The sequence below is a fragment of the Saimiri boliviensis genome, chromosome 11 (assembly GCF_048565385.1).
Source record: "Saimiri boliviensis isolate mSaiBol1 chromosome 11, mSaiBol1.pri, whole genome shotgun sequence".
In the NCBI taxonomy this organism is placed as follows: Eukaryota; Metazoa; Chordata; class Mammalia; order Primates; family Cebidae; genus Saimiri; species Saimiri boliviensis.
Genome location: NC_133459.1, coordinates 33,585,128 through 33,605,516, shown reverse-complemented (window position 1 = coordinate 33,605,516; position 20,389 = coordinate 33,585,128). Strand labels below are relative to the sequence as shown.

At 45.5% G+C, this 20,389-nt stretch overlaps 1 protein-coding gene across 3 annotated transcripts in view; it reads left to right on the top strand.

The window, feature by feature from the left end:
* The window catches only part of DLGAP3 (DLG associated protein 3), a 62,018-nt gene that overhangs the window by 27,950 nt on the left and 13,679 nt on the right, over positions 1-20,389 (top strand). For all 3 annotated transcript variants that reach the window (XM_039474567.2, XM_003937527.3, XM_074380485.1), the window contains 5 exons: positions 2,290-2,495; positions 2,827-2,899; positions 14,937-15,150; positions 15,433-15,746; positions 16,160-16,245. In XM_039474567.2, the coding sequence (XP_039330501.1) occupies positions 2,290-2,495; positions 2,827-2,899; positions 14,937-15,150; positions 15,433-15,746; positions 16,160-16,245 (893 nt within the window). The remainder of the gene's footprint in view (positions 1-2,289; positions 2,496-2,826; positions 2,900-14,936; positions 15,151-15,432; positions 15,747-16,159; positions 16,246-20,389) is intronic.

Sequence of the window (20,389 nt, the reverse complement as noted above, 5' to 3'; positions counted from 1 at the left end):
GGCTACAGGGACCCTGCAGACAGCATCATGCTCCCCTGGCACAAAAACAGGGGAGGCTAGCCCCATGCGGCCAGGCATCTTTGTTGGTCTCCCAATCTGATTGTTGAAGCCCTGTTTCTCCCACTGGATACCAGCTTTCTCTTAACCCTCTTCCAGAATCCCTCTGTCCACTCTGAGCCCCTGTTTGTTTATGGAGCCTCATCTCTTTGTGTTCCCATCTTCTGATTGAGCCCTAGCCCCTCGAAGAGCCCTGCTCCTCCCTGTGGGTTCCTTCAAGAGACCCCATCTCATCCCGAGTCTCCATCTTTCCCCTGAACCCTATGCTCCCTGAGGTGTGACCCCTTTTGGAGCTCCCATCCCTACCCCATTTAACCTGTTCTTTACAACGAGTGTTTTAAATCCTCCCTACCTCCCCCGGTCCTCTCCCCCACATCTTCACTTACACCTCATTTTCCAAAGTGTAGGCTGACATCATGGACTCCCTCAGCTTCCTGTCAGCATCTCTGTAGATGCATCCAGATTTCCAGCCACCCTCGTCCTCTTCCTTGGCTCACAGGAAAAGCTGGGACCACCCATCCCAGGCTGATCCATCCTCCAGGGCTCAAGTCCATCTCATGACCCCCTTCATCCCTGAACGGCTACCCTCCCCCTGAGATTTAAAGATTATCTTTACTGGCTGTTTCCATCATCCTGAAAACATGTCCAATGTCACTTGCATCCTAAAAAATATTTCTGCAGCCCCATCCCACCTTCCATGTCCTTCGTAATCGAGTTCTTAGAGCATACACACCTGTCCTGTCCCCTTACTGTGGTCTGACTTCCACACTCCCTGTCATTGAAATGCCCTGGCATGGCCACAGATGATCTCTTGAGGGCTGTCCTTAAAAGGTAATTTTTGGTGCTTATATTAATTGTTACCATTTATTGAGCACTTTCTGTGTCCTGGAAACTCTCTATTGGCTCATTTATCTTTGCCACCAACCCTCTGATGTTGGCATACGTATCATGACCAATTCGCCAACAAGGAAAATGACACTTTGAGGTTAATCCGTTTTGCTTAAGTTCACCTAGGCAGCAAGTGATGGGGCCAGCATTGCACATGGATCTTCTAACTCCCGAGCCTGAGTTACTAACCTCTGAACGCACTGTGGCATTTGACATAATCGACTCCTTTTATTCTTGAAATGTCTCCTGTTTCTATGACATGGCATTTTCCTGACTTCCCTCCTACCCCTCTGCCCACTCCTTCTCAGGTGACTTCACAGGCTCCTCTTCCTTTCTTCACAGTCCCTTTTAAAATGTCAGTGGATCTCTGCTCATTTTTCTTCTTCTCTCCCCTGGGCTGTCTCATTCACTGCTATGGATTCAGCTGCTGCCCATGACTCCCACATGTCCGCCTCCAGCCCTGATCTCCCCACTGAATCCCAGAGCCAGACATCCAACCACCTGCTCAACAGTGCTATGCCAAGCTCAAGGTGCTCAACCCTGACCCTATCACCTTTCCCTAGACTTGTTTCTCTGGGGTTCTATGGCTCAGCGAGCGGCAGCACCCTCCCCCAGGTCCTCAGCCAGCAGCCTGGCAGTCTTCCTCGACTCCTCCCGCCCCCTCATACCCCACGTCTAATCAGGCTCACTGATGCTCCTTAACACCTCTCATTTCCATCTCCTCCTCTTCCCCCTCATTGTCATTGTCTTAATTTAGGCCTCATCGTCTCTTGCCTGGATAACAGCATCAGCCTCCTAATTGGTCTTCCTCTCGCCACTTGAGCCTCTGCCCTGCTCCTGGCCCTCCACAATCCAGCCTCTGTTTGGACTGTGGGAGAGCTCTTTCTGCAACACAAATCTGATGTCACTCCCCTACATGAAGCCCTCTGTGGCTCCCCACAGCGGGAAAGAGGAGAGGATTTGGAATGTAAGCAGGTTGAAAGGATGAAGGAGAAGGAGGGGTAGAAGGTTGACTGAGGTCAGGTGATGCCTCACTGCCGGGCGTGGGATTGACACAGGTCACTCTGGCCTTTGATCTTCAACCGCTTGACGCCTGGCATGTCACTCCCTCAGACTCTCTGGGTGGCCCTTAGTTAAGTGCAGAAGGTCTGTGGAGGATGACGAGGTGTCTCTTGTAAGGGAGGGGGACAGCCTGAGACCCTATCTCCCCTTCTGCCTCTGCATGTACCTGAGTGTGCCTGCTCAAGCCAGGGCAGAGCACCTCCCGCTGGCAGTGGGGAAAGAGTCCTGGCCTCTAGATTTACTAGGGTCACGTCTGAGAGACAGAGGCCCCTGTCCCTGCAGGTGCCGCAAGATGACTGGGGGGGTTACCCCACTGGTGGCAAGGATGGGGAGATCCCCTGCCGCAGGATGCGGAGCGGCAGCTACATCAAAGCCATGGGGGATGAGGAGAGCGGAGACTCCGACGGCAGCCCCAAGACATCTCCCAAAGCAGTCGCCCGACGCTTCACCACCCGTCGCTCCTCCAGCGTGGACCAGGCCAGGATCAAGTAAGGACAGGGAGGGCTGCGGGGGCGGTGTGGGGTCGGGAGGCTGACGTGGGATTTCTGTGGGAGGTGTGTGTAGAGTGAGTGCCAGTCGGGTAGCCTGCTTAGGGTTCAACTGGGGTGTCTCACTCCTCTCCATGTAAAGGGAGGGCCTTGGTGAGAGTCCCTCTCTGGTGCCTAATTGGAGGAGTCTCTTTACCTAGGGTCTCCTAAGGGATCTCTCTTTGGGGGTTCTGAGGAATAGGACTTGCTCAGGGGCCCCCTTGCTTTCATCTCCTCTCTCCCACCTCCTAGCAGTCCACTGTTGTGACTCTGGAATTTTGGCTTTTTCCAGCTGCTGTGTCCCACCCCGGATCCACCCCCGGAGCTCCATCCCTGGCTACAGCCGTTCCCTCACCACCGGACAGGTAGGGAAAGGCCCAGACGCCTGGAGGAAAGAGTGAAAAGGGGATTCAATCCCATGCTCAGCCAAGGCCTTAAAATCAGGGGGTCTGCCCAGGGAGAGAGCTCAGGCCTGGCTCTGGGGAAACTGGGAAACCTGCCCTAGGACTTCTGGAGCTGACTCAGGCTGGGAATCTCAGAGAATCACAGCCTTAAAACCCACCAAGTGTCCTCAAAGTGATGAGCTTGTAAGGGCAACGCCTATGCACTGGGGCTCTCCAGGCCTCATTGCTCCCACCCTGCCCCCATGTAAAACGTAGGATTGATTTGTACAGACAGGGCACAGGCCATGCTGCAGTCTCAGAGATGATCTGGGCCTGATTTCTGCCACCCTGCCCCTCTATCCTGTGGAACCACCAGCAAGAGACTTTACTTTTCAACACTTCTGTTTCTCATCTTTAAAATGGCAATGGTAGGGACAGTTATTTCACAGGGGGTTTTGTGAGAGTTCAGTGAGAAAACGTATGCAAACGCAAGGTACTTGGCCCGAAAATGGCGTTTTATAAATGTGAATTCCATATCTAAGTGTGGACTTTCCTCTTAATTAGACAGAGGCAGCACCGTTTAGTAATGAAACACGTGAAATGGTGTTGAATTCCAGCTCGGCTCCTTACCAGCTGAGTGACCTGGGGCAAGTTACTTGACTTTTTTGAGCCCCACTTTCCCTTTTTAAAAATAGGCATCATAATAGTGTTCTTGGCACATAGCCAGCACTCAATAAAGGTTCGCTATTTTTACTGTATGCTAGGGAAAATGCAATGCAAAAGACTGTCCACATTGACTCCCATTGTTCACCGCTGCAGTCTCTCAGTATTTCTTTGCTACATTGCCTGAACTGGGGAATCTGATTGGCGCAGCTCTCTTCGCATCAGACCAGCCTCTGTTGCTACACCCACGAGTTAATGCTTAGCCCTCATTTTACTTGACCCGTCAGCAACATCTAACAAAGTTGAAGATTCCCTCCTTCCTGAAACAGTTTACTAGGTTGGCTTAGAGGACACCAAAAGCTCTACATTCTCCTAGACTCTCTCCTGGGCTGCGTATCCTCAGTCTGTGTCTTGGGTGTCTCTATAATTCCCCAGGATCTAGACACTGGAGCTTTCTAGGGCTCAGTCCCTGGACCTCTCTCTATACCTATTCCTTGGGTGATCTTGTCTGGGCTCATGGCTGAGGGCCTGATGACTAACAAATATATATCTCCAGCCCGGACTCTCCCGTAAAGGCCAGGCATGTATGTCTAACGGTGTATTGAAATCTCATTTGGATGTCTAGTAGACATCTCAAACTTAAGATGTCCAAAACGAAACTGCTGATGCACACCCCTTCCCCAATGCCCTCCCACCCCTCACTGCCCCAATTGCTGCTCTATCCTCTGAACTCTCCATTTCAGACAATGACAACTTTATCCTTCTAGAAGCTCTGGTTAAAAGCCTGAAGTCAGTCTTGACCACCTTCTCTCTCTCACAACTCACCTCCAGTCCTTCAGCTGATCCTGCTGGCCCCACCTTTAAAATACATCCAGGATCCCACAACCACTCCTCACCACCTCCACTGCCACCGGTTCTTCCTGGCACCATGTCATTTTGTCTGGACAATGGCACTGCCTTCTAGTCGGTCTCCTGCATTTGCTCTTGCTCCCTTTCTTCCTCTAATTACAGCCTGCATGATCTTTAAAAGATAAAATCACACTCACTCACTCTTCTGCCCAAAACCCTCACCTTGCTCAGAGTAAACATCAAGAACCTAACCATGACTTTCAAGGCCTGCATGACCTGATGACCTAGCTGGAGGAGAGCGGCCTCTGAGTCCCTCTCCTAATTCTGCTCCCTTCCCTCCCACTACAGCCACGCTAGGCCCACTCCCTACGGCCTTTGCATTTGCCACTACCTTTGCCTGGATGTCACCTTCCCAGACACTCCCATGGATCACTTCCTCACTTATTTCAGGTCTTTTCCCAAATGCTCTAATATTTTAATTTAATCTCCCTTCCAGCATTTCCTGTTCCCCTTTCCTGTGCTGTCATTGTTGAGGTCTCCTCCTCCTTCCTCTGCCCTTTCTCCTTCTTCTTAGCACTTTGCACTATCTAACATCACATATACTTGACGTATTTAGCTTCGAGCTATGGCTTATCATCCTTTCTTTATAGAAGATGAAAAAAGTTTAAAGTACTAGAGATGTCACCCTATTATGTCTTGTAATACTTTTTCCCCATATATGTGTATATATACATTTTAGTATTTAGTCTATTTTTTATTTTGTTTAGTATTTGCCTAGAACACCTTTTTCTGTCTTTTACTTTCAAGTTTTTTGTCTATGTCTCAGGTATATTTAAAAAAAATAGTTTATAGCTAGATTTTACTTATATCCATTCTGATAATTGCTTGAGAGTTTAGTACATTTATATTTATTGTGATCACTGATAAGCTGTGATTACCCCTCGGCCTAAACCTAGGGTACTGTGGTGATCCTAACTCTAACCTGTGGGTTTATTTCTGTCATCTTATTTTGTGCCTTCTATTTATCTTGCCTTTGGGCTTATGCTTTTCTGCTCCTTTGCTGCCTCCTTTTGGTTTGAGTTTTCTTTATTTTTCTCCCCACCAAATCCCACACTGGTTTAGTAGTTACATATTCTATTTCATTCTTTGTGGTTACCCTTATAATTTTGATATGCATATTTGACTTAATGTCTGAAGCTGACAGTTTTTCTGTACTCCTCCTGAACAATGCAGAGACCTTAGGACATTTCGATTTTGATGACCTCTTCCCTTCTTGTTCTTCTTTTTCTTTTGGGCAACAAAAATTTATTTTCTCAGAATTTGGTGGCTAGAAATCTGATCAAGGTGTCAGCTGGAGTGGTTTCTACCATTCAGTGACTTGTATTTTTATATTTTTTATGTTGTTGTTTGGAGAACAAAACATTTTAAATTTGATGATGCATAATTCAATTTTTATCTTCTTGATTGTGCTTTGGTGTAAAATTTAAGAAATCTTTGTGTAATGCAAGGTCACAAAAATTTACTCTAATGTTTCTCCTAAGAATTTTATAGTTTAACATTTATATTTAGATGTATGACCCACTTTGAGTAGTGTGTGTGTGTGTGTGTGTGTGTGTGTGTGCGCGCGCACTTCTGCGTATGTATGTGATTCGAGTTAGGGGTCCAGTTTTATCTTTTTGCATGTGGATATCTGATTTTCTCAGCATCATTTGTTGAAAAGGCTTTCTTTACTCATTGAAATTTCTTGGCCCCTTTTTCAAAATCAATTTACCATAAATGCATGTGTTTATTAATGAATCTTAAAATTTATTCCAATGATCTGCGTGAGCCTGTCTTTAATGCTATTGCCACATGCTTTGATTGCTGTAACTGTGTAGTAAGGATTGATTTTGGTAAGTTGAAATTATACAGTTTTGTTACTCCTTTTAAAGATTGCTTTGTGTTTTGTGCTTCCTTTGCATATACACATGGATTTTGGGTAGGCTTGTTGATTTCTGTAAAAAATATAGCTTGGAATTTGCAGGGATTGCTCCAAATGTGTAGATTAATTCATGAGGTATTGTATTCTTAACACTATTAAATATTATTGTTCTTGAATATCAGATGTATTTCCATTTATTCAGTTCCTATTTTATTTCTTTCAGCATTTACTTTACTTTTAATTTTTATTATAAATTGACAAGTTGTAGGTGTGTATATTTATGAGGTATGAAGTGATGTTATGATTTATTAATACAATGTGGAATAATTAAATCAAGTGAATTGACGTACCCATCACCTCAAATCCTTAAGTGATCTTAGGACACCTTAATTTCAATGACTTCTTCCCTTCTTGCATGGACTTGCTGCCCAGCATTTCAGATCTACCTTTTAACCTGTCAAATTAGTCTTTATTATTATTGTTACTTTCTACGTTATTAGCTCTTGATTATATATACTCACATCTCTACCTTTTTTACTCTTCAGTCTACTTCTTTACATCTCATTATTTCCTCCTAAAGTATATTCTTTTTTTTTTTTTTTTTTTTTGAGATGGAGTTTCGCTCTTGTTACCCAGGCTGGAGTACAATGGTGCAATCTCGGCTCACCGCAACCTCCGCCTCCTGGGTTCAGGCAATTCTCCTGCCTCAGCCTCCTGAGTAGCTGGGATTACAGGCACGCGCCACCGTGCCCAGCTAATTTTTTGTATTTTTAGTAGAGACGGGGTTTCACCATGTTGACTAGGATGGTCTCGATCTCTTGACCTCGTGATCCACCTGCCTTGGCCTCCCAAAGTGCTGGGATTACAGCTTGAGCCACTGCGTCCGGCCTAAAGTATATTCTTTAGTAATTTTTTCAGTGAATATCTGTTAGTAGCAAACGTTGGCTTTAACAAAAAATATATTTTACTCATACTGTTTGATACAATTTAGCTTATTATGGGAATTCTAGCTCAGCATTTATTTTCTCTTGGTGTTTTGAAGATATTCTTTTGTCATCCGTCTGTTGTTGCTGTTAAGGAGTTGGCTAGCAACTTGATTGTCTTTGTAGGTAGTTTTAATTCCTCAAAGGTTGCTGTTGAGATCTTGCTTTGATTTTATTGTTTTGCAGTTTTCGCTATGCTATGTTCATGTGTGTGCTCCGTAATCTGTGGATTCATGTTTTTCAACAATTTGGGAAAATTCTCTCATGTTATAGTTTGCATAGTATCATAGTATATCTTTTTCCCGTTCTTTTACTTTCAACCTGTTAAGGTATGTCTCTTGTAGACAGCATCTAATGAGTCTTTTTTTTCTTTGTCTTACCACTCTGCCTTTTGAATGAGTATTTCATCCATTTATGTTTAATTTAATTTAATTTATTTAATTTGTTTTGAGGCAGCATCTTGCTCCGACATTGAAGCTATAATGTAGTGGCATGAACATAGTTCACTGCAGCCTTGACCTCCCAGGCTCAAGCAATCCTCCCACCTCAGTTCCACAAGTAGCAGGGACTAGAGACACATGCCACCATGCCCAGTTAATTTTTGTATTTCTTGTAGAGATGGGGCTTCACCATGTTGCCCAGGCTGGTCTCAAACTTCTGAGCTTGAGTGGTTCAACCACTTTGATCTCCCAAAGTTCTGGGATTACAGGCATGAGCCACCACATCAGGCATCTTAATGTTGTTGTTGATGTGATTGGATTGTCTCATATTATTTTTTGATCCTCTGTTTTTTCTTTACTGTCTTGTATTAAATCAATAAATATTTTAGTGTGCCATTTACATTTCTTCATTAATTTTTTACTATACTTTTTGAGTTACTTTCTTAGTGGTTGCACTAGGAATTACAATGTATATCTAGCTCATCAAAATATAGAATATAGAAGTGTTGCGCTAATTCATTTTCCCCCTTTGTGCTATTACTGTAATCTATTGCCTATATATGTTTTAAATCTAACAGTTGCTCTAAACCAACATTGGTATTATGATAAGTGCTTTGTATAATCTTATGTTATTTAAAGAAGTTAAGAGAGAAGCAAGGAAAATATATTTATAGAGGCTCTTATGTTTACTCACATATTTACCATTTCTGGTGCTCTTTATTTCCTCTTGTCTATTTGAGTTACCATTGGGTGTTACTTTCTTTTCCTTTTAGCCTGAAGGACTTCCATTAGTGCTTCTCGTACTATAAGTCTTCTGGCAATAAATTATTCAGTTTATATTTATCTGAAAATGTTTTTACTTTTACTTCCATCTTTAAAGAACGGTTTTGCTGGATATAGAATTCCTGGCTGACAGTTATTTTTCTTTCAGCAGTTTGAATATACCATTCCTCTGCCCTCTGGTGTTCATTATTTTTGATGAAAAGTGAGTTGTTTCCCTCTATGTGATGAATTGTTTTTCTCACACTGCTATTAAGATTTTCTCTGTCTTCAGCTTTCAACATGTTAACTGCAATTTGCCTGAATATGGGATCTCATAGTGTTTAACCTACTTTAGGTTCATTGAGTTTCTTTGATCTCTAATGATTTTTGTTTTTTAATTAAATTTGATAGCAAGGCACAGTAGTGGGCATTTGTAGCCCTAGCCACTTGGGAATTGGAGGGAGGAGGATTGCTTGAGCTCAAGAGTTTGAGGCTGTAGTGCACTGTGATCATTATGATTGTGCCTGTAAATAGCCACTGCACTGCAGCCTGGGCAACATAGTGAGACCTTGTCTCTAAATAAAACAAAAACAAAAAACAAAAACAAAAGCAAAGTTTTTGGCTGTTGTCTATTCAAATATTTTTTTCTGCCCTATCTATTCCTTTTCCTCCTCCTCCTCTGGAACGCCCATTACATGTACGGTAGTATGCTTGATGTTGTCCCATAGGCCTCTGAGGCTGTGTTCATTTCTGTTTAATTTTTTTCTCTCCATTATTCATACTGGGTAATTTATACAGATCCATATTCATGTTTACTAATCATTTATTACATTGAGCCCCTCTACTGAATTTTTAATTTCAACTATGTACTCTTCAGCTCTGGAATTTCCATTTTTCCTTTTTTAAATCTCTCTTTGTTGTGATTGTATTCATGAAGTCATTGTTGTCATGCTTTCCTTTAAATCTTTAAACATGGTTTCCTTTAATTCTTTGAATGCATTTATAATATCTGCTTTGTAGTCTTTGATACATCCAACATTTGGGGACATGCATACCTTCTTGTTTATTTGCATGTCTCATAATTTTTTGTTAAATACTGAACATTTTAGCTGATATATTGTGGCAACTCTGGATTCTTATACTTTCCTCTTGAAGATTGTTACTGTTTTATTTGTTTGTTAATCCCTGAATGAAATCTGTAAAATCTGTCTTGTCTGCAACACGTGGCCTCTGATGTTTCCATTCAGTTTTATTTCCTTCTTATTTTTATTTTTAAGCCCTATTTCTTAGGGGTTACCCTGTATCTGTACATCTTAGTGTTCAGCCAGGATTTTTTGGAGGTTGTGCTCAAGAATCTCAAACTAGTTAGACTTCCTCTCTCTGCCTGTAGTTCTATGTATGAGCTGGGGAGGGCAAAGTTCAGGTTGTTTTGAAACCTACCCTGGCTTTTAATCATCACCAGATTCTTTTATTTCCCAGGCACACGTATATAGGCCCCATTGGCTAGGGATGTGTGGGTGGCTCAGGCTTCTCTGGTCTCTGCCGTGCATTCACCCAGCTTCTAGTTAACCCAAGATATGCAGAGAGCTTATGAAACTTTCTATGTCTGTCTCACCCCCTGGAATTTTCTGATAAATTCCTGGTTAGTTCGCCAGTCCATTGATTGCCCCAAACATTGCTGAAACCCAGCCTAGCAGTGCTGCTAGCCTTCCCTGTTCTTGATACTATAACTGACAATGCCTCAAATTAAGTGAAGTCCTCTGGCAGAGACAGTGAAGCAGCTGATTTTTCACAGGCTGCATCACCTTTGTTGAAGTATTGCAACTGATAGTGTTGGGGGCTTGGTGAACAAAGGCAGCCTCAGGCAAGGATACTATAGAGTCATGCTATTCTTACCCAAAGTTCAGTAATTTTTATGAATACATGTTTCTTTGTTGTATGCCTTTGATTGATTTTCAGAGGGATAAAATGGTGGTTTTGACAATTTAGTCCTGCTTTAGAGTCTTATTTTCTTCTTATGTTTTCAGTTTTATCTTTTAAGCTTAGAACTTTTAAACATCATTTAAAAGTTATTTTGTTTTAGCTAAAGTAACACTAGCTACTGTAACAGAGAAATCTTGAATTCTCAATGGCTTTATTCAATACAAGTTTAGTTTTTGTTTATATCACAATTTGTATTTTCTATTGCTATATAAATTATCCCCAAATGTAGTGTCTTTAAACAACAAATATTTATTATCTCACAGTTTTTGTGGGTCAGGAATCTGAGAGCAGCTTGGCTGGGTGCCGGTGGGTCAAGTGTCTCACAAAGTTGTGATCAAAGCTGCAGCATCTCAAGGCTTATCTGGGAGAAGATCTGCCTCCACTCGCACTCACGTGGCTGTTGAAAGGCCACAAATCCTTGCTGGCTACTGGCTGGGGGCATCTATTTCTTCTATGTGGGACTCACTACAGGGCTACTGACAACATAGCAGCCTGCCTTCCCTAGAGCAAAGGCTCTGAGAGAAGGAGAGTAAGAAAAGGTGTCTAAGATGGAAACCATGGTCTGTTTGTCACCTAAACTCAGAAGTGATATCCCATTGTATCTGCCATATTCTACTCATTATAGGTGGGTCAGTAAGTCCAGTCCACACTCATGAGAAAGAAATTACACAAGGGTGTGAATTCCAGGAGATGGAGATCATTAGGAGCTATGTCAGAGGCTGTCTACCATGTACTACACTCATCTTCAATGGAACTTTATCTATGGGAAGCATGAGCAGCTTGAATTAGGAGTGAGTTCCCCAGGAAATATTTTGCAATTGCTTCTGCTAGAATATCCCTGGTTTGGGACTGTTTTATGTTAATTTTTAATTTTGGGGGTGTGGCCCATGAAGGTTCATGCAGATACACAGTATCTGTCTGTGTGAGGACCAGCTTGTAGGTACAGATTCTTAGGGAATTTGCCTCTTTTCCCTTCCTGCCTCCCTGTACTTCAGACTAGCTTTCTTGTCATCAGCCTGTGGTGAAGACTAATTTTTTTTATTGTAGTCTACATTTTCATCAAAGGTTTCACTCTTCCTAACTTTATGCAGGTTCTCATTTCCAATTCCATGCTCCATGTGGGCCTAAAGCCTTCCTCCTGTGCCCAAGTGGGTATTAACACCTAAGCCTTTGCCAAAACACTGAGACCAACAGCTCCTGCCCCCACCTCCCGCCTCCACTGGGCTGTTTGCAGCATTGGCTTACACAGTTAATATTCTGATTTTCCAGTCTCCTCTTCGCTTTTGTCCCCTGGGGATTTATCTAGCTTTCTTGTGAGCTCAGCTATGCATATAAAGCAACATTTGTTATATTTTATCCAATGTTTTGAAAAAGGAGAGTTTTCTAAAGGTTATCTAAACTAAATAACACATGTAAAGTACACAGGATGTTGCCTCGCCCCCTGTTGGACCCATCAACTCTAGTCTGGACAATTCTCAATGAGGCGCAAGGCATTTTTACTTTAAATATTCCGTGAGCTTGGAAATGGCTACTGATTCTCAGTCTGGTTTGGAAAAAGGCTAAGGATCTCATCCCAAGAGGATTCTTTGACTCTGACTTTCCTGTTTAAGTGGGTGTTAGGGCAAGTAGGGTGGAAGTCAGTGCAGGAAGGAGCATTCACAGCACACTGTTACAGTTTTATAATTGTAAGATAGTCAAGATCAACTTGGGTGCAGTGTTTCTCTGGGAATCTCTCTGACTCTGTTTCCCGTGTCCTGGTCTCCTGTTGCAACCCCAGATGCTCCTCTTGGCCAGCTCAGCTGGCAGGTGTATGACCTGAGGGAGTTGTTCACCCTCTTTCGTCTGCCTTGGATAGAATTGGTAGTGAGTATAGCCTGTGGGTGGGATTTCAAGAGTTTCGGAACCCCAGGGAAAGAGGCACTTCTTATTCTGAGTGGTATTGTTGCTGTGATTTAAGAGCCTCTTGTTGCTAATAATAGTAGCTAAAGTTTATTGAGCATCTACTGTGTGCCAGATATTATGTCTAGTGCTTTACACACAGAAGAGGACTAGAGAGACAGAAATATACGACAGAGTGAGATTCCTTTCATCCCTGGTGTCCAGACTCGAGACCAGTGTGCTTTCTGCTAGGGTTAGATTAGCTCCCCTGTGCTCCAAGAGGGATACTCTGGGCTGTATTTGCTCTAGTTGGGGAGTGTCTTGAGCCTAGACCATAAATAGCAGGAGATAGTTCAGTTACTACATTTTAGGAAATACACTGGCAACTGTTGTCCTTGGTGCCCCAGAAATGCAGACAGAAAGACTGAGTGGTAGATGACAGAGCATCATGGTGAAAGCCACGACTGTCACACAAGTGTGACTTGTGACCCTCAAATATGAGAGAACTTAACTTCTACAGGATCTCAGATTTTTCCACGACCTGTGATTTCCATACACTTGTAATGAAACTCCTTTAGAAAAAGCTTCAAAAAGTCCAGGCAAACCTTTTTAATTACTGGGCCCACATTGGAACCACTGAATCTAAGTCTCCAGCAAATTTGGCTCTGAGCTTCTAAGCAGTTAAAGCAAGAGAGGTGTTTTGTTAACCCTGGGTTCAGATCTTTAGGGTGGGTTCTGAGTTAATGTAGGTTTAACAAGCTCCCCAGGAGATTCTGTTGCTCAATCAGCCTTACGTGGGAGCCAGGAAGCATGACATTTAATTTCAGTTTTATCACCTACCAGCTGGGCATCCTTAGACAGTTCATCTGCCCTCTCTGGGTCTTGTTTGCCCATTAATAGATCGTAATAGAAATGGCTCTATTTGAAGTAGAATCCAGTGAAATCATGTTACGCTTTGGAAACTGAATTATGGAAACATTGAACTGCAGTGAGATCTTTGTATGCCATTAACTGAGGGCTTGCTGTGTGCCAGTATGTGTACCAAAAGCCTCACTTGCTTTTCTTTGAGTCCCCTCAAGAGCCCTATGAAGATGGTACTATCATCACTCCCATTTGACAGGCAAGCAAACTGAGGCCTCCGAACTTTAACTTTCCCAGGCCATTCTGCTAGGAAGTGGTATAGCTGGCTGGGCACAGTGGCTCATGCCTGTAATCCCAGCACTTTGGAAGACCGAGGTAGGTGGATCACGAGGTCAGGAGATCAAGACCATCCTGGCTGGCCAACATGATGAAACCCTGTTTCTACTAAAAATACAAAAAATTAGCTGGGTGTGACAACATGCGCCTATAATCCCAGCTACTCAGGAGGCTGAGGGAGAATTGCTTGAACCTGGGAGGCAGAGGTTGCAGTGAATTGAGATTGTGCCACTGTACTCCAGCCTGGGTGACAGAGAGAGAGTCCATCTTAAAAAAAAAAAAAAAAAAAAAAAGGAAGTGGTATAGCCAGCACTTGAATCTAGGTGGGATCTCATTCATAGCCCATGCAGGCAACTCTGAGGCTAAGGCTATACTCCCTGATGCTTTGCCTGCTTGGAAGCTTAGGGTTAAATATGCACCCATCTTGAGCAATGTTCAGGACTTTGTCACCTGTGTTCTGAGTGTAGCACTTACCTCTGGTGGCACCTTTTCCTACCTTTACTTCTTCTTTGCACTAGTTTTCTCCTGTAATGTGAATGAAGCTGCAACCTCTATGGTATATTTAGTGTGGTGGTGTGCAGCACAGTTCCTTAAACAAAATTTTTGTTTTGCTTCTCTTCATACTTTAACTTATTTTTTTTTCTTTTAACACCATGGATTCTGCACCACCAAAATATCAAACACAAAACCAAGAACTTCATCCAGCAATGGCTAAGCTTTCCTCAGAGGGGAAAGGTAGAGAAGGAACCCACTGGTTAAGCCAGGGCCAGAGTCAGTGGGCAGAAGGTGGGGAAAGGCTTGGGACACTGATAGATTAATCCCCGTCACTTACCCATTAGTTTCTGTCCTGCCACTTGGTATATACATGGGTTGCTTTCGATCAATTTAGTAATGTAATGGATTATAAATAACAAAAGGTGGCCTCCATGCAGTCCCTACCCCGATACTGGGCAGGAGGGTGTATGCCAGGTCCCTGCTCCTCTCTGTTGGGGTCAGGTGAGAGAAACGTCAGGGGCTGGGAGTAGGTGGCGAGGAAAGGAAAACATGGTGGTCTGTAGCCTGGGGTGCAGCCAGACAGACACCTGGAAGAGGCATAGGTTGGGTAGAGGTGGGTGTGGGATATTTAGAGGAAAGAATGGGCCCCAAGACAAGCCTGGGGAGCAGAATGGGGCAGAGGTGCTCCCATCTTTTTTTGCAAAAAGTTAGGGTTTCTTTTAGTTCAAATGTGGAAGAGTCGCCCGCAGCCGCTGTAGACACAGAGGTCTTCCTAAGGCAGAGTACCCAAGGGACTTCTACTCCCTCCCGGCCCCTCGTAACTGTCCTCCCTCGCCCCTCCCCCCCAGCTCAGCGATGAGTTGAACCAGCAGCTGGAGGCCGTGTGCGGGTCCGTGTTTGGGGAGCTGGAGTCCCAGGCCGTGGACGCCCTGGACCTGCCCGGCTGTTTCCGCATGCGGAGCCACAGCTACCTCCGGGCCATCCAGGCCGGCTGCTCTCAAGACGACGACTGCCTGCCCCTCCTCGCTGCCCCTGCTGCTGTCTCAGGGAGGCCCGGCTCCTGTGAGTACAACCCCCCTGCCCCTGGCCCCGCCCTAGGCTGGAGAGCGCGCAGGGTCTGGGTCCTGGCCATCCCCTCGACAGTGCTGTGACCCTGCGCAGATCGCTCCCTCCCGGGCTCGGGTGGCGCGGAGGGCGTCCCCTGGCGTGCGTGCAGCCCTACGTGGAGGAGGCGCCCCTGCAGGGTCCAGTAGGGCCGCTTGGGGGTGGGAGTCGGGGGCGGGCCCGGGACCCCCGCTGGGCCGCCAGCCTCAAGCACTGCGTCTCTGTGCCCGCCCGCCACAGCCTTCAACTTCAGAAAGGCCCCGCCCCCCATCCCGCCGGGAAGCCAGGCCCCGCCCCGCATCTCCATCACCGCCCAGAGCAGCACCGACTCCGCGCAGGAGAGCTTCACCGCGGCCGAGGGCCCCGCCCGGCGCTGCAGCTCCGCCGACGGCCTGGACGGCCCCGCCATGGGCGCACGCACCCTGGAGTTGGCGCCGGTGCCGCCCCGGGCCAGCCCCAAGCCCCCCACACTCATCATCAAGACCATCCCTGGCAGGGAGGAGCTGCGGAGCCTGGCGCGGCAGCGGAAGTGGCGGCCGTCCATTGGGGTGCAGGTATGGAACGGGGAGGCGCCCACGAGGGCTCTGACCTGGCTGGTTGGGGCTGGAGTGACCGGCTGGAAGCGGCCTTCTGGATATATCGACCTTCTTCGTGGCTTGCCCTGAGCTGCAAGTGGACCTCGTGCCTGGACATCGACGGGGCTGTTCCAGCCAGCCCTCGCCCACTCCCTTCTCCCTGTCCTGGCACCATCGCCCTTCCTGGCTAATGGAGGGCTGGAGACCAGTGGTTACCACTTTGAAGCCTGTGGCCGACCGCCTGGGTCTCTCCTCTTGTTAAGGCAGATGGTCAGATGGTCGTTGCAGCACCTGCCAGCTGGCTTGGGGCGCAGCCATTGCTAGCCGTTCTCCCTGGGAAGGGCTTTCACCTTGGCGCGCCACAGCCACTGACTCCTCCACCCTGCCACCAGGTGGAGACGATCTCAGACTCGGACACCGAGAACAGGAGCCGGAGGGAGTTCCACTCCATCGGCGTGCAGGTGGAAGAGGACAAGAGGTAGGTCACGGTGGGACCCAGGCTTCATTGAGGGAGAAGAGGAGAGAGGGCTGCCTAGTGTCCTCACTAGCCTAGTCTTCCTGCACATCCTCTTTTCCTGGAGGTGAGACCAAGCCTTTTTACAGAGGGCAGTCAGAGCATCCACAGAGGCTGTCCGCAGAGATGTCACCAGAGGAGTCATCAAACCTAGAGTTCCTGTGCCCATGCGCACCCCAGGTGTTCAGAGGCAGACGGGAGATACACAGCAGTTGCAGGGAAGGAGGGGTTGGGAAAGGTTACATGTAGGTGCCGAGCAGGAACAATTGTCCTTTCCAGGGGATGACAGGATCTGCCAATCCCTCATTACATCCTGTGGTGTACAAGTATTCGAGCTCAAAAAGAAACAAACAGGAAGATTGCCGCTCAGGGGCACCTGGCAGATACAACACTCCTCCTCACTTGGCTCACACAAGCATTTAACCAGTTGGGGGTACCTATTACATGCCTGAGTCTGTGGTGTACCCGAGATAGTAGAATTACCAGCAGCCACTATTCTGGCATTAGGTGGCCTCAGAAAATATTGACTCCTTAATTTTCACTGAAGAATTAGCATTGCCAGCTCTGGAGGGGATACCGGAAAGAGGCCTCTCTGTTGTTTGGTGCCTGTGGGGAGATGCTTTCTCTAATGACTGTGTGGCAGTGCCATATGGTCATTAGAGATATGGTGTCTGGGAGCTTGCCTGGGGCTGGCCATAATGGTTTTGTGGTAATCTGAGCTACCTAAGCCATACGACTGGAGAATAAAACTAGTGTCCCAGGCCAGGTGCGGTGGCTCACGCCTATAATCTCAACACTTTGGAAGGCCACGGTGGGTGGATCACTTGAGGCCAGGAGTTCGAGACCAGCCTGGCCAACATGGGGAAACCCCATCTCTACTAAAAATACAAAAGTGAGCCGGGTGTGGCTGTGTGCTCCTGTAGTCTCGGCAACTTGGGAGGCTGAGGCAGGAGAATTGGTTGAACCCAGGAGCCGGAGTTTACAGCTACCTGATATTGCACCACTGCACTCCAGCCTCGGTGACTGAGCAAGACTTTCTCAAAAAAACCCAAAACACAAAAAACTAGTGTCCCACTAGCAGCGGTTTCTCGCAGCTCCATTCCCAGTTGCTGTCCTTCCCTAAATTTCCCCAGCTATTTCTGGAACGCCCTTGGGATGTCTTGTGTATGCGCCTGATCAAGTCTTTTTGGTGTTCCTGTGGGATTCACCAATTTTCCCGACTTCTGCTTTGCCTCCCTGAAGTTCCATATGCCCCTGGGGCTGTAAATGCCTTCATCGAGGGTGTCATATGCTGCCCTGCTTGCTTGCATGACTTCTAAAGCTGCTGTCCTTCAAACATTTACTGTGCCACAAAGATTACAGAAAAATAGCAATCTGTGGCAAACTCAATTTGCAAATCTATGACTTGAATTACTGAGAGATGGGATAAGAGTCATGGATGGATGCAACTCTATTTTCTGAATCCTACCCACCCCCAACCCTAGTGCTATCCCATGGACTACCAAGTCCACTCTCCCTTTAGAGGCTTTTTGGTTCCCTGTCTAGAGAGGGCTGTGGAGTGGGGGTTCCCCCATTCTTCCTAATAACCCTTGAATCCTGGGAAGAGTGCTGCAGGTCTTCGAGCTGAGACTTCTGCTAAATCAGCAAACTCTTGTCATTGATTGATTGATTCATTCATCAGATACTAACAAAGCACGTGTTGTGTAATAGCTCCTATGCACTGTGTTAAATGCTTCAGGAAACATCAAAGACGTGACTCCTGCCCTCACAGAAGTTATGGTCCAGAGGGAAATCAAGGCAATGAATAAGTAATCCTTGAATAAAAATAGACTATACATTATGATATAACATGTAGTGGGATTTTATTGCCTATTATGTGGGAATATAAGAGAAAAAGGAGATAAGAGAGAAGGGATGTTATTTATACTAAGCAGGTAACATTTAAGCTGAGACTTGACGATTGACTAAACTCTCAGGTGATGACTGGAGGGAAAAGCATTCCAGGGAGAGGGAATAGCATATGTGGAGGTGCTGGGACAGGAAAGAGTTTGACTTGTATCAGGAACTGAAAGAAGGTCCCCGTGGCTGGTATAGGGTGGGGCAGGGGAGTGGGGAGGGAGTTAATTGGAGAACAGGCAGGGGGCAGGTTATGCAGAGCATGGACATGATAAGGAATTGGAATCTAATTATGAGTAATGAGTAGCCATGAAAAGGTTAAAGAAGGAGTGCAACATGATGGAACTTATGTTCATGAGAGATCAAAAGCTGCTGAGTGGAGAATGAATTCGATGCAAGTAATAGTGGAAATGAGAAGGCTAGTTAGGAGGATTTTTTATGATCCAGAAGAAAGGTGATTACGTTTTGCAGTATAGTGGCTATTGTGATTGGGATGTTTTTCTTCTGTTGTATTTTATAACTAGGCACTGCTAGTGTGTGGGAACACTGTTAGGTTTGGATGTTGATTTTATATTCAGTAACCTTGCTGCTGAATTAGGTCTCTCTTACTGGGTCTCATAGGTTATCTGAAAATCATGATGGGCTTCCTATATAGTCAGTTATTTTTCTGCAATGAAGATATTTCTTTTAAATCTGTATTTTTCATTTCTTTTTCTTGTAATACTCCATTTAATAGGACTTCTGTTCTCTGCTGAGTGGTATTGACTTTAGTGGCTATGCTTCTCAAGATGATGTTTGCTACGAATTTTGATGGATACCATTTGTCAGATTAAGGAAATTCCTTTCTATTCCTAGTTGGCTAAGAATCTTATTTTTATTTTTTAAAATAGAAAATATAAGTGGAGGTTTATTGAATGCTTTCTCAGAATCTATTTAGATGATCATAGATTTTTCTCTTTCCACATGTAACACAGTGAATTATATGAATGGATTTTCCAATCTTTCATTCCTGGGATAAACCTTGCTTAATACCATTGTCAGTCTGGATTAAACTTGGCTGGCAGTCATGGGGGCTTAGTAGTGTCTTAAACAAGTGTACTTCTCTCTCACTTAAAAAAAAAAAAAAGCCAGCAGATCGGGCACGGTGGCTCAAGCCTGTAATCCCAGCACTTTGGGAGGCCGAGGCGGGTGGATCATGAGGTCGAGAGATCGAGACCATCCTGGTCAACATGGTGAAACCCCATCTCTACTAAAAAATACAAAAATTAGCTGGGCATGGTGGCATGTGCCTGTAATCCCAGCTACTCAGGAGGCTGAGGCAGGAGAATTGCTTGAACCCAGGAGGCGGAGGTTGCGGTGAGCCGAGATCGCGCCATTGCACTCCAGCCTGGGTAACCAGAGCGAAACTCTGTCTCAAAAAAAAAAAAAAAAAAAAAAAAACCAGCTTAGATGTAGGGAGTGCAGTGTCAGGACTCCAGGCTCCTTGTATTTTGTATGTCACTTTTTGTCCAAGGAGCTAAAGTCCAAGCTCCTCCAGTCATGTCTGCATTCTGAGCAGTGTGAAACAGGAAAGAGGAAGAGGGATGAAGTCCTTCCTTTTAAAAAAGACTTTCTGACAGTTACAGGCAACCACTTTCATCACATTGGCTAAAATCTCATCACATGGTGGCACCTAGCTGCAAGGGAGGCTGTGAAGTATAGTCATAGCTGGGAAGCAATGTGGAGGGTGTGAACTACATAGCTGAGAATCAGGGTTTTCATGCCTGAAGACAAAGAATGGATATGTGGAGCTCTAGGGATTTTTTTTTTTTTTTTGAGGCGGAGTTTCGCTCTTGTCACCCAGGCTGGAGTGCAATGGCACAATCTCGGCTCACCGCAACCTCCGCCTCCTGGGTTCGGGCAGTTGTCCTGCCTCAGCCTCCTGAGTAGCTGGGATTACAGGCACGCACCATCATGCCCAGCTAATTTTTTGTATTTTTAGTAGAGACGGGGTTTCACCATGTTGACCAGGATGGTCTCGATCTCTCGACCTCGTGATCCACCCGCCTCGGCCTCCCAAAGTGCTGGGATTACAGGCTTGAGCCACCGCGCCCGGCCTAGCTCTAGGGATTTTGTTACAGTTTTGCTATATTTTTTTTATATACATTATTAGATTTATGAACAGTTGTTACTTTAAAATTTTAAATCATTTAGATTTATGAATCTATCATAA